The 14372-nt window shown below is 33.3% G+C and overlaps 2 protein-coding genes across 2 annotated transcripts in view; both read right to left on the bottom strand.

Annotated features, from left to right (window-relative positions):
- Positions 1-14372, bottom strand: part of LOC149422747 (netrin-1-like) — a 446444-nt gene that overhangs the window by 257398 nt on the left and 174674 nt on the right. The gene's annotated exons all lie outside the window — the stretch shown is intronic.
- On the bottom strand, positions 2801-4744 carry LOC149422748 (uncharacterized). The gene is made up of 4 exons (XM_089633493.1): positions 4602-4744; positions 3663-3802; positions 3273-3419; positions 2801-3088 (listed from the first exon to the last, which is right to left on the bottom strand). The coding sequence occupies exons 1-4, from the start codon at positions 4669-4671 to the stop codon at positions 3047-3049; spliced, it is 399 nt and encodes a 132-aa protein (XP_089489619.1). The 5' UTR covers positions 4672-4744; the 3' UTR covers positions 2801-3046.

Genomic DNA, 14372 nt, shown 5'->3' with positions numbered 1-14372 from the left:
TTACTTCAGTCAACAACATCGAAGTAGATGGCATACCAAGACATGTGCTTAACCCGCGGAAGATGCCTGACAGAGAACGGACTGTGTCTGAGGAGAGACGAGATGGAATTGCCGCACGTTCCACCGTAAATATTTTGGGTTTGTTTGAAGAGGACAGTGAAGAACCGGATCCGGATATGCATCAGGAGGAGATCCACTTGCAAAGAGATGGTGACCTTGAAGAAGAGATAATCACAGAACAAGGACCTATTAGGTATTTACGAAACCGCAGAGGCACATAAAACAAGAGAGCTACGGCAGAGCGTCACACGGTGCAGAAGACGTCAGTTTAGACTACAGATACAAAACACTATTCGTGACTTCACAATTAAAATTAAGGATATAAAATGTTCAAAATTGATTAATCAACTTATCTCAGTTAATTTCACGATAAAACTATTACACCGTAAATAAATTTCCTCAGTCAAAAACACAACAAGCGTGCACGGCTCACCGGCCAATACTGAATTAAGGAGTTACGAAGTATTCGCGAGTAAAAATGGCACCATAATTTTACGCAGTTTCCTAATTTGTGTTTATCTAAAAGGTTAATTTTTTTTTAAATTTTCGAGTTTTACTAGTCGATGCGGGTCTAATTTTAACACCAGATGGCATTAAAAACGTATTTTCGAAAAATTTGGAGTTACGCAGTCTACGAATTAATGCGACGATATAGTTTGGTGAGCTGTTAGTGGATCCACGGTGGACTTCATGGCGCACTAGGGGTTAACAAACCTAAAATAATATTTTAAATCAGGCTTGTTGACCTTGAAACTAGCATTTTTACAATATACGTCTGAGGTTGGTAAGCATCTTGTCTCGTCAGACAGAAGAAGCAGATGTTTTCGCTAAACAGATCAGATTTGCTGACAAAACATGTCAATCGGAGGACAAAGCGAAACTTTCAAAGCAAATTGCTCTTAACGCCTCACTAAACTAGAAGACAGGAAACGAGGCACCTCCGGAGGAAAACGATTGATTTTTTATAAAATTTTTTGAGATGATTCATAATGTCTTGCCAAGTCCGGGGAGGAAAGATACTTTTATCAGGCTTTGTCGGGAAGAGACATCATAAAAGATCTGCCGTCATTGAGGGGAGATAAAATTAATAATTTTCATTCGTCGCCGAGCGGAGGGGTAGAGATGTTTGAGAAATTGCGCAACCATTCGTGGAAAAATGGCGTAGTAAGTGCATTCATTTACTTATTTTTTTTTTTTTAATTTCCTTATAGTACAAAGTAAATAGGCAATAAATACAAAAAAACACAACTTTTAATGTGAATACCGCACAAATGATAGGGGGCCCTAAGAAAAAATTTCCCTCAGGGCTTATGTCATATTTGGAGATGCTGTGTGGAAAGTCTTTTTAAGGAAATGAAGAAGAGAAAGTTGTGGGAACGAAAAAGTGAGGGGTGGGTTGGTGTGTAAAAGTGTCCAGAAGTGAACATATAAATTAATCCCTCCCACTGCGGTGGAAGGCGATGGGTCAAGAGAGTCCGGCTGGAGAGATCAAGGGTATCCCTCAATCAGTATCTCCCGATCCGACCCGCCACGTGAGCAAACGCATCCGCCGCCAAGACCTTTACAAACCTCACCCCATGAACCCGGGCAACCCTGCCAAGTCACCAAACGTAGCAAACCACTTTGTGTGTTGGTTATCCAAAAAATGGTTACTATACCCGCCCACCCATGCCCAGTCCGTCTTGGGCGTTCATTGAACGCCCAAGAATGTTAAGAATGAATAATAATTACCACTAGATAAAGAATGTTCACTTAGAATAAACAAGTGGGATTAAGTTAACTACACTGAAAGAAATGTTTGGGTACTATTTACTAAATTTTCAGTAATTATCTACTAAACAGTTTAGTTGCTGTGGTGACTGCCGAACTTTTAGCTACTGTTTGCTAAACAGCAGTTTATTTATGACAGCTTAACGATTCAGATATTCTAGCTAAACTAATCGGTTGAGACAGCTTTCTGTGTTTAGTTGTGTTACCTAAACTGTATTTATGACAGCTTAACGATTCAGATATTTTAGCTAAACTAATCGGTTGAGACAGCTTTCTAACTTTCTGTGTTTAGTTGTGTTACCTAAACTGTATTTATGACAGCTTAACGATTCAGGTATTCTAGCTAAACTAATCGGTTGAGACAGCTTTCTGTGTTTAGTTGTGTTACCTAAACTAAAAATTATATACCTAAACCATTGTGTAGTGTTTGGTTAGAAAAACATAACTGTTTAGATGTAGTAACCTTATTATTTAGTTAATATTACAAAATGGTTAGGTTGATTAACTAAACTTCGGTTGGAATAGCCCTACCGATATAGGTGTTTTAGCTCTCTACTGCTAGCTAGCTTTAAGTACTGAGGCTTGGCTTTTTGGTTAGATTATCTATATTAAATAGGAAGTGCAGCTTTACAGTTTAGCTGAAAACAATACAGGGTGTAAATGTAACCACCATCAACTCGAAGGATTATACCCATAATTCAGAATCATGGGTTAAATACTTTGAGTTGCAGGTAGTTTATTACAACTCTTTTGAGAGATGAAACCTAAATAAATAAATATTATGTTTTGTAAGACTAGAATGTACTTATTAAAAACCTCATTCATATAAAAGTTATTTTGCTAAGAATCGTCTCTCAAAATATTGTTTCCAGCTACCAGAAAGCTTCAAAAAAAAAACACGTTTGATCACACACACATTTATATTATAATTTTTTATTATAAGTTTTTCTTAAATATAGTAAAAGTTGTTTGTGTCCTGATTTGGTAAACTCTTTTCGGCGCTGCCTGTATGTGTCTAGTAATTTACCTTTAGCAGCAATTTTTTGGGTAGGCCCAAAACACACATATGGGGTGAAATATACAGCTGCGCTTTCTTTATTAAAGACTTTAATGATTTGAAAAGCAAATTATCTGGATTTCCCTGCAATTCCTTACTTATAATAGTACTGCACAGTCTGGCAGAATTGTCCAACAGACCCTTTGACTCACAACTGCATTAAAAGTGCTTGCCCTTCATTGATTGATGATTGCGTAAGTCCTAGAAAACAAAATTAAATTGCATATTGATTACATAACTAATAACCACTTCTATAAACATCATAATATTAGTCACAGGACGGCTATTCTTCGCTGCTTCTACTAAAATACATACATCGGAATTTATAAAACAATTAACCTAAGTTACTAAGGTATCTGAAACTTATTAAAATTATTTAACTTACATTCGAAATTTGCTCTTCAAAAGCTTCTTGCGTTATTCTTTGCGATTTGTTTATATTTTCCAACAAGGAAATGTCATTTTCAACGAAGTCATCATGTTGATAATATATGGGTGTTGTTTGTTTGGAAGTTGAAGGTATATCTTCATTCTGAAACAAAAAGCAGGTTTGTACACAAAGGGGAAAGAAGGGGTGAAGGGGTCAAGCTTTGTTTTATATTTTTGGAATTGCTTGACCCCCCCGGCAGTCGATTATTCATTAATTACAGGAATTATTATTTTAAATACTATTATTTTTGTATCAAAATCGCGTCCGGTACAACTATTTCCAAATGGTTAGCCAAAAAAGGCCTAGGTATACAATATGTCATCATTACTGCTTTTAAAAACTTACTCTTATGACAGGTGAATTAATAACATCCTTGAACGCATTAATGTGTGCTGCAAACAGTGCCCGGTGCCATACAGTCGGAATCAATTCTTTAATATCATCTTCAGATATTATCAGGAGTGTTTTCGAGTCTATGGCTTGTTCTGAAATAAAGAAAAAAAAAGACGAGAAAATACAAAAATTTTCAAATCAGAAAATAAATATTTATTTTTCAAAGGAATGAAAATTATTCATTAAAAAAATTAATATTTATACAACAGTAGATACCGAACACCCTGTATCATGAATCAAGCGGAGATGAAATGGTTTTAATAATGAAATTATTTCATTTATATGAAAATTTCCAATGTAAACATAAACAATGGGTGGTCACCCTGTATTTAAAAAAACATATCCCTCCCAAAAAAAAATCAAAAGAATTCAATGTTCAAAATGTTATGTCCGAATTAATAATTGCAATACACATTTATTAAAATTAAACATAACCTGCTATGATTGACCATCCATCGGTACGATTTCAAAGCTAGTTTGGTTGGTTCTAGTTTATGGCTAGGGTAATACTGCATAATAATTCTTTTTATGGCTAGGGTAATACTGCAGTTTCAAACAACATTCGTTCAATACAAAATAATACTGGCGGAAACGAACAAAGAAATAAAGGCGCCCTTGAGGTGATTTTGCACAAAAACAGCGCTATACAAGTCATCCAATTATTATTATTATTATTTATATACCACTCTCTGTAACCTGTGTCATGACTCCTGACACAATCTTGGTTCACATGCGCTCTTCAAACTAGGTACATAATAAATATAAATCTACTAAATCTATTGCCTACTTGAGTCATAGAATAATGAAGGTGCCAGTTTCTAAATCAAAAAGAATGGATATTATCATAGTTCCACGATCTAAATTCTAAATCAATAAAAAAAGAAAACTCACCTTTAAATGTTTCTATGTAAGCTTCCAGATTCCAAGAAATTAAATAATCCTTCACGGTTTTGTCTGCCATTATCACTAGGAACTAGGAACAGCGGTTTGCATAAAATAAATTCGCAACGAACGTCAATTCACGTATGGTGCCAACTGTGGCGAACTGACAACTGCGTCATAAATAAACAGCCGGACCGTTAGCGACGACGAAAATATATACCAAAGTTCGGGAGATTCAACTAAAGTATTTGGCGCACTTTGCTCAAGTTTGTGCAAAACAACTAATTGTTATGTAAAAATACCAAATTTAGATATTCCAACCTAAATTTGGCTGTTTGAACAAAACATTTAACCAAACTAGATGGATGTTTAGTTAAATTTAGCTAAATACTTTGGGAAGTAACAAATAAACTTAAGTTACTAAAGTGAAATAGGTTTAGTAAATTACTTTAGCTTAATTAACCAAACCGATTATTTTGTTTAGGTAAGTAAACTTTTAGTATGCTATTATTAAAGTTTGGTTGTAATAGCTCAAGCACATTTTACTAAACAACGACGGTATCTGCACATAAAGTAGTTTAGGTACTACTAACTGAAGTTCAGTCGATGGTTACACAACTTCAATTAGCTTAACACTTTAGCTAACTCATTTTTTTCAGTGTAGGGTATCTGTATTGTACTAGCTAGCAGCACCAGCAAATGTCAACGAATTGTCGACGAATCGAAACCGGTATTATTATTGGAAGTGACAGCTCATCGGACGATGCGAACATCTCCGTACCAAATGGGAGAAACCAAAGATCACCTCTCCAACTCAAATGACGTCTCACTGAGATATCGGATAGATTATATATACCAGCGGTCCCCAACCCCGATCGCAAATCATATTAAGACGAGACAGTACTCTAAAATAAAAACCAAAATCTTAACGACGTAAATGAAGCAGCCGCGCACAAAGATATGCGATCGCGGCCCTGGTATATTGGTCAGACCTGCGGTTAGATTTTCCCTATCAATCTCTAAAATAAAGTGGGAATCCTAACGACATAAGTGATGATGTCGTGTAAAATAATATTCAGCGCGCGGCGCAGCGTAATGGACGGACTTACGGTCGGCTTTGCACAAGCAGGCCCAGAAAATCGATCTTTGCGTGGGGTTTATTTTAATTAATTAATAGACTTAATGTCTGATGATAAATCTTTGAGGTTTTTACAAAAGTCCATGTTTCATGTTCTGTGTCGTAACTGAAAAAGTATCCACTGTAATTAAAAAAAATCTCTGATGAAGTTATTACCATTTGCATATAAATCTATGTGAATCAGCTTTTTCCGCATCGACTGACAAAACTAAATAACTGACAGACTAAAAAACATAGAACCGGATTTAAGTGTAGCTATTTCTAATATATCACCAAGTAATGTACAGGCATAAGTTTCAGACAATTTTTATATCTTATGTGAGTTCATTGAATAAAATGTTAAATTAATTGCTCGTTTTATTTAATATTTACAAAAATATGTTTATTTTGGACATAAATTTTACACAATCTTGAAAACATAATACATGTTTAATTTATTATAATGAAAGTTTCATGTGAATTCAAGTTGCTATCATGGTTGCCTGGTCGCTAGTAATTCCTAACTTGACATATAGTCTGTTCGAAGGAATTAATTATTGAAGACAATATTAGCGATTTCTAAACGAAAATCTGAAACAGAAAAATCAGAAAAGGATACGGTCACATCTAGGACCTAGAAATCGCTAATATTGTCTTCAATAATTAAATATTACAATTTGAGGTTTTACTCAATAAATTTATTCCGAAAAATAAGAATTAATTATTGGTGGATATCAAAATATTAAGTTTAGTAAGTTATAACGTGTCTTATTTATTGTAATTATAATTATTTTTTGGTTTCCAAAATTGTACTTAGCGTTACCTAAAAAAAGAGACAAATAACATTTTAAAAAGTATGTTTTCCTGTCCTTCTAGTATTATTTTAGAAAAATTGTTAGAACTAGCCTTAACCGAATTCAACCTATCTTACCTCAACCAAACGTGTATTTTGCAAATTTGGAGGTTTTTTTTCTTTCAGGGTCGCTGATAAAATCTTTTTGAGCCCAAGGATCGCTGCTCCAAAATGGTTGCGAACCTCTGCAACACTATATAGCTAGGTACAAGCAAGTATAATACAGACAGTAGGTACTGTCGGTTGACCACAATCTTATACATCTCTGAAAAAATATCGCTGGCCGTGAAGTGACCATAAATTGGTATTGATATCATACCAGCATAATAGTCGACAAGTTACAAAAAACACATAACTTTGGTATCCTGTAATACAAAATGTAGCAAAAAATCTATAAATTAGAATACATTGCAATCATGCATTGCATTACAATCTGAAATATGTATATACATACACTACCAACCCGAGGAACTAAAACGGAAAAGAAGGGGAATGCCAATTTCTATTATAATAAGTCTGATTGAGATAGTATTGCCTAAAATTTTATTATTGCCAACAAGAAACAACACGTTATTTTTAAGCTATCACAAAAATAAATACTGAGGGTTGCACAATCTATTAATAAGTTGGGAATCGAGTGTGGACTTTTGTGTCATCTTACATAATATTTTTATTGAAAATGTATATGTTTGCGACATACTATAAATTTATTACATTTACATACATTTCTATTTATTTATTTTATTTAGAGGAAATTAAAATTTTACAACATAGTTGGATTTTGCATGCAATTTACTTAACTGAGAAACCAAATATATAGATATCCTCATTACACTAATAAATTATCAGCCTTAATAATAATAAAACACTACACTATATTGAATAAAGACTGTAAAATTCCTATTCCCAATTATTAGCAGACCAAAATGACAGTTTGGACTTGTGATGTGTGATTCAAATCATGTTATTTTTTTCTATTATAATGACCAATCCACTATTAATAATAATAATGATTGGATTATTTGTATAGCGCCGTTTTTGTGAGAAAATCACCTCGAGGGCGTTGAATTAGTATAATTCAATATATTTGATGTTGTTTTTTTTTTTTTTTCGTTAGTTTTAATCCATCAATAATGTTATGATGTCGATTTAGTTTCATGAACTATTTTATGTCTGCTAAATGTCAGTCTTTATATTTCATTTCTGTTAGTAAGGTTTTCACATCCACGGTCGTTTATCAAATAAATTGAAATTTCTTACGCTTATTAGTAAGGCTGCATGTATTTAATAATTAAACAACATAGGTAATGCATATATAACAAAAAGAGATACTCTGGAATATATCATTTCATTTTATGCATTTTGATTTAGATATGAATAGATTTTTAATAGAGATTTTATATTTATTTTTGCTACAGTAATTGTAAATATCTACATCAGAGAGCATGCAATATTACGTATAAATTATAATAAGTGAAAACATATATAACGCTATCTTTTTAAGAGAAATTGAATCATTGTATATTACCAGTGTCAAAATGATAGTTGAATTTTGACTACCAAAATTATCCTGCAAATCTCTAACACAGTCCGCCTCATCTGTATTAAGGTAATACAAATTATTTCCCAACCCACAGAGCCTCTAAATTATGGAGAGTGGTAAGTATTCTTAACTTTAAAACAAATTCCTAGCCTTGTAACTCGTAAAGCGCCCATGGGGTGATATTTCACACAAATTCGCCATATTAATAAAAACGAACCATCCTAAATATGAAACATCGCGGATATTTTTTTACCCGTAGATAGACATCCGATGGTAATCTTGCAGATCATGATATCTAAAAATCGTGGCGATCAACAACCTGAGTGCGGTTGGTCCAACATAGTCAGAAATAAATAATATCCACAAGCACCACAGATCAATACTTCACTAGATGTGTCGACCTTCAATAAAGTTGGTCAACCTCCACATTATTCTTATTTATAGGAGCAACCTCAAAACACCCCTGATAACTAATTTAGAAGTTCTTCACCAAAAAGTCAAAAATTGAGAAGATGTACTTGATATAAGAAAAAGATTAGTCCAATCTTTTAGTTAATTTATAAGAAACAACATATACAAGATTAGATTATGTATTTAACTGATAATCAAGGGAACTTTGCACATAACAGCTTCGAATCCTATGTTAATATCAATCACTATCAACTACTAAAAAACCCGAAACATTTCATATTCTTTTCCAAAGGGCAAACTTAACCCTCTCCAACCTCTTACGTGAATTTGTCTAATATCCACTACAGTGGCAAGATTGCGAATATATTTAGCGATAACCCACATAATTTATTAAAATCTACAAACTCTTGTTCTCAGTAAACTTCACTTAAACCAAATTTTACATACTTAGGACCTTAATAAACTCAATAAACGTATTTTAAATTTTACACAATTGTTATAAAACCGTTCATTAATGTGTGTAATTTATGTATGTGTAACATTTAAAACACGTTTATTACTGTATTATTCTCGTTTTAACGTACACCGGTAATGGACGGTTGATATTTATATTAATCCTCTGTCTATTGTGTACACTATAAATAAAATAAATTTTGCCATCAAGTTGTTGAACTGCAGCTTATAGTGTGAAGCTTTTTCTGATCAGCTACAAGAAAAATGCTTTCTGATTTTGATGATTTTTTAGACCGATTTCTAGACCGATAAAAATGTGAATATGTAAGAGACAGTGTATACGAGTATTTGAATGAATGAAGCAGCATGCGCCAGGACAAAGATTCTAAAAGAGGTGATTTGAGTTTGGTCAATGACCAACCCAGTACACTCTCTCCCCATGCATCGCGTCACTCGCGTGCAATAATCCGGCTTGTTTTCTCAGTCAATTATTTTCTCTTTATTGGGATACAGAGATAAATCTTTTCCGCTCCGTATTCGGACTTCCACGGATCTTTTATGGAAAAGTAAACCACTAACAAAAACATTATAAATTATTATTAAACGGCAGATTATGATCGCGGAGTACGTGGACCTAATAAATTGTAGCATGTTTTTATGACATCTCATTTTCTAGTTTTTTATACTTGACCCGATATGATATTGCGATAATACTTAATGTTCCATGTCCTTATGATATCATACCATTAATAAATCAGTAACATTAGAGATACACCCGTTATCGAATCCAATAAGTACTCAGTAACAAAAGAGATACACCCGTTATCGCATCCAATAAGTACTCAGTAACAATAGAGATACCCCCGTTATCACATCCAATAAGTACTCAGTAACAATAGAGATCCACGCTCTTTCTCAGTGGATACTCTTTTTACTTCTTCAATATTTGCAAATTGGTTTGTGGTATGATTTTAAATTAAAGGAAAATAATCAACTTTGTTAACACCACTATTTTTTATAAATATTATCAGTTCTTTTCAAAACCAAAGGTTTCATCAGGATAAAAGTATTGCTTTTTTATTTTTTTATTAAAAACTAGCTGTACCCTGCCAAGCGTTGCTATGGCTAAGTATGTCTGTGCAGTTTTTTAATTATTTTAATTTAATTATAGCGACTATTTATACATTGTACATACAAAATATGATATTAAATATATGTATAGTAAGTTGTATTTCTTAGGCCTGTGTAGTCTAGGGTGACCTGTGCTGAGGCGGATTAAAGTTATTCATTTCTGTTTTTAGTTTTCTATGTCGTTTTTAATGTTTTGTTCAGAGTTTTTTCATTAATCTCTTTCAGCCAGATTTTTCTTCTTGATTTGTAATCATTCATATTTTCTATTCGCTTCATATCAGGGGAAAGATATTGTGGAGTTTCTTCGCAAAATAATTACAATTTTTTTGCCGGAATATGGTTTTATGACCTAGAATATTTTTTAAGTCATTGTGATTTGACCTTGTTTTATGAATGCGCGGTATTTTAAAGGGTTCAGTATTTTTGAATGATTTCAATAGTATATTTTTAGCATTCATTTGTTGTACATTTGGTCGTTGTACATATCAAAACTATTGAAAATTTCAATCGAACGCGTTCTTATGGGTACTTGCAGTATGGTATTTATGATTACTTTTTGAATTGTATTCAGGTTATGTATATACTTAGATACAGCAGATCCCCATTATATAATTCCATATTCAATACGAGAATGACATAAGTGAAACAACACAAAACTGCGCTATATAAATGTTATGTTATTATTATATTATAAGGCGTAATAGGAGTGATAGAGAAACAATAGCGCGTGTTGCTTTTACGTCCAACAGATGGCGATGTTTTTCATAAAAGGAATGTTTTTACATGTTGCAGGTGAAATCCACATAATAAAAACACACGCGAATGCAACGTGTCAAAATTTCAGAGCAAATGGTGAAAAACTTCGGGGATTTAAAATTTTGAACAAACAAACAAAAAAAAATCTTTATATAGAAGACAGTGGTTTAAACAAAGTTGGAGATTTTCTTTTGATATGAGTTTTTAATTTCTAACTAATTTGAAAATAACCTTTCTTTCAAGCGTATCCAAATCCTGACCCAACAGCCGTAGAACTTTGGCAGTTATGAACTTAACATGAGTACATATTATATTACAACGAAACTAGCGTTAAAATTTCAGCTCCAGTGTACCATAATTACCTACCTCATTGGGTTTAACCTGTTCTGAGGTAGGAGACAGAAATTTACTTATCAGCTGTTACGTAGTCTCACGTCTCCATTACTGCAGCGGCATTCAAGCCAGCCTTCCAAAATATCAAATTGATTCATTTCAATTAGTGTTTAATGTGGCAGCACGGCTCTTAACCGGGGTCTCTAAATATTCGCACATTTCAGAACACCTTCACTGGCTCGAGTGCCCTGAAAGAATCCAGTACAAACTGTGCTGGATGGTGTTTAAATCCATCAATGAAATGGCCCCATCCTAGATCTCTTAACTATGCGTCCCGAAAAATACTGGTCTGAGACAGACAACTCTTAGATCAGCAACATCATCAGTTATCGGCAGACTGATGGAACCTAAGCGCAAGCCAAATACTGAGTTTGGTAATCGCGCTTTCGGACCGAAGGCTTGGAATAAACTCCCTCCAAAACTAAGATCCATAACGAGTCAACAGAATTCAGGTATAAACTAAAAACTTACTTTTTAAGCTCTCATACCCTTAAATTAAATTTTCGATTACTGAAAGTAGCATTCTTGTATTGCCTATAATAAAGGTTGCCAGATGTCCGGTTTTGGACCGGACAGTTCGGTTTTTCGAACGGCTGTCCGGTCTAGAAAATTTTGGAAAACCGGACAAATCTATTGTTCCTTTTTTTTGAAAGAACGCTACATACATACCTCACTTACGAGATAATTTACAGAGCAAAATATGTGAGCGATTCTGGCGGGTAAACAGAGTTGAGCAAGACATGCTCAACTATGTTGAAAATTGTACAATATGTGTTCAGTGTTCCCGTCTCCAATGCCTTCGTAGAAAGCGTTTTCAGTGTAAAGGGTGATGTATGGACTGAAAAAAATCGACTAGGTGTGAATACCGTAAAAAATGAATAATGGGTTTTCTTTAATTTAAATGTCAATTGTATTGAATTTAAAGATAAAGTTTCAGGCAATAAACGATTATTTAAAGCAGTAGCATCTAGATAGCGCCAAATATGTTAAAAAGTGACTTTTTGTTTACCAATAGCAATAATAAATATAAGTTTTAATGTTTACTAAGTGTTTCGTTGTGTTCAACCTCAGAAATTTTCCGTAATTTTTTATTATTATTGAAAATTATTAATTAATTTTCTTTGTTTGTTTTGGCCAAAATCAAAGGGGTTTAAGATTATCAATGGACCCTTTGATTTACGACAAATTAAAAAATGATAAAAAATGTTCGGGTTTTTTTCGGCAATCCTACCTATCACACATTTCTTATTGGATTCACATTATTCGAAATCTGTCACATACCGAGGGACGAATCACATTTAGGTAGATGAGTTCTGTTCAAAACCTTGTACTGTAGTAACACTAGAACTACTGACTTAGAACTAGTAACTTACGTCTGAGACTTATATCTAGAGACTTACGACTAAGGCCTATAACTACTATCTTAATAAAATATATATTTACATATGTAGAAACTTATAACTAAAATTAACATTAACAATCTAATTTTACAAGCACCAGAAGAAGGAGGAAGTTCTATTATATTAGGGTGTTTATAAAATTAGTTTTTATTATTAGCTAGAAATATACCTTAAATGGATGAATGAAATTAGTCGATTAGATTGATTTAAAGAAAAATAAATAAAAGGGAGAAAGCGGGGCAGTACAACAGTATACAGTAGAACCGCGTTAATTCTATCCGCGATTCTATTCTATCCGCTAATCCGCGATAAATGAATTATATTTAGAACCTGACCTATTAATCCTTACAGAATGTTGGATAAATTCCTCAACATATGTGCATAAAAACATCAACAACTACAAAGTCTTCAATACTAAACTTCACAAACATCAAAACGATGGAGTAATTGTATATTGTAAAAATAAGATGGAATGCAAAATAGAAGAAATCGAACTACAAGACGCAAACTGTTTGAAAGTAAAACTTGATCAAGACACATGCATCTTCGCTATCTACAGATCCCCTTCATCTACAAATTTGTCACCATTTCTTGAATCACTAGACTCCATTCTACTTCAAGAACGAAACATCAGGAACTTGTTCATCATAGGGGACATCAACATTAACATATTGGATACCGGAAGGCAACATCCACAAACACAGGAATACCAATTACTACTCCTCTCCCACGGGATGACTGCCGCTGTAAGGGAACCAACAAGAGTGGATCACAAAATTAATAAATCAATCCCCTCGCAAACCTGCATTGACCACATAATGACAAAAACAAATAAAAAATATTCCACAATCATACATCAATCCACTATCACTGATCACTACACTTTAATTTTTAACATCCATGCAAAGGAAAATCGACCATCGACTCAAAATTTAACGGGGAATAGACATGTTATAGACTACAACGAACTAAAAAATTCACTAAAAACTGAAACCTGGGAATTAATATATAAAGCTGAAGACCTTGAAGATGCTTGGAAATTATTTATTAAACTATTGCAATTAAAAATACATAACCACACCTCAATAAAAACTTACACATATTCACACAATAAAATTATCAAAAAAGCATGGATCACACCTGGCCTACTAAAATGTATAAGAAAAAGAGACAAGCTCCATCAGCAAGTAAAAAAACTATCCATACGACCTTTCCTTAAAACTATTTTACAAAAATTATAGAAACATCTGCTCCAATCTTACTAAATCGGCCAAACAAAATTACTACAGATCTAAAATTCATCAATCCAATAATAATCCAAAACTTCTCTGGCAAATAATTAAAGAAATCACCTACACAAATCAAAACAAAGCAAACCCATTGGAAGAAATCAACACAGAGAACGGCACACTCTCGCTCAACAAAAACGTACATCAACTAATTAACTACACAAACAACTTTTTTGCAAACATAGGCTCGAACTTAGCGAATAAAATAACCAAACCCCAACACTATAACCCAAAAATAAACAAACACCCAAATCCACTAAGGTTTAAATTTGCTCTAAAACAAATCACTAAACAAGAACTAATACTAATATTTTCTAAATTCAAACCAACATCTTCATCTGGTAGTGATGAAATCACAATGAAAACATTAAAATTTATACAAGATGAAATTACCGAACCGATACTCTTTCTAATAAACAAATCTATTACGGAAA

Source organism: Hesperophylax consimilis, chromosome 7 (assembly GCF_061612785.1).
Source record: "Hesperophylax consimilis isolate HC1 chromosome 7, BYU_Hcon_1.0, whole genome shotgun sequence".
In the NCBI taxonomy this organism is placed as follows: domain Eukaryota; kingdom Metazoa; phylum Arthropoda; class Insecta; order Trichoptera; family Limnephilidae; genus Hesperophylax; species Hesperophylax consimilis.
This window is presented reverse-complemented; position numbering and strand designations above follow the sequence as displayed.

Coding starts and splice junctions, on each gene's coding strand:
- LOC149422748 (XM_089633493.1), bottom strand. CDS start 4,671: ATGGCAGACAAAACCGTGAAGGATTATTTAATTTCTTGGAATCTGGAA. Junction 3,803..4,601: donor TTACATAGAAACATTTAAAG/GTGAGTTTTCTT, acceptor TCTTTATTTCAG/AACAAGCCATAGACTCGAAA. Junction 3,089..3,272: donor TTGAAGAGCAAATTTCGAAT/GTAAGTTAAATA, acceptor TTTGTTTTCTAG/GACTTACGCAATCATCAATC.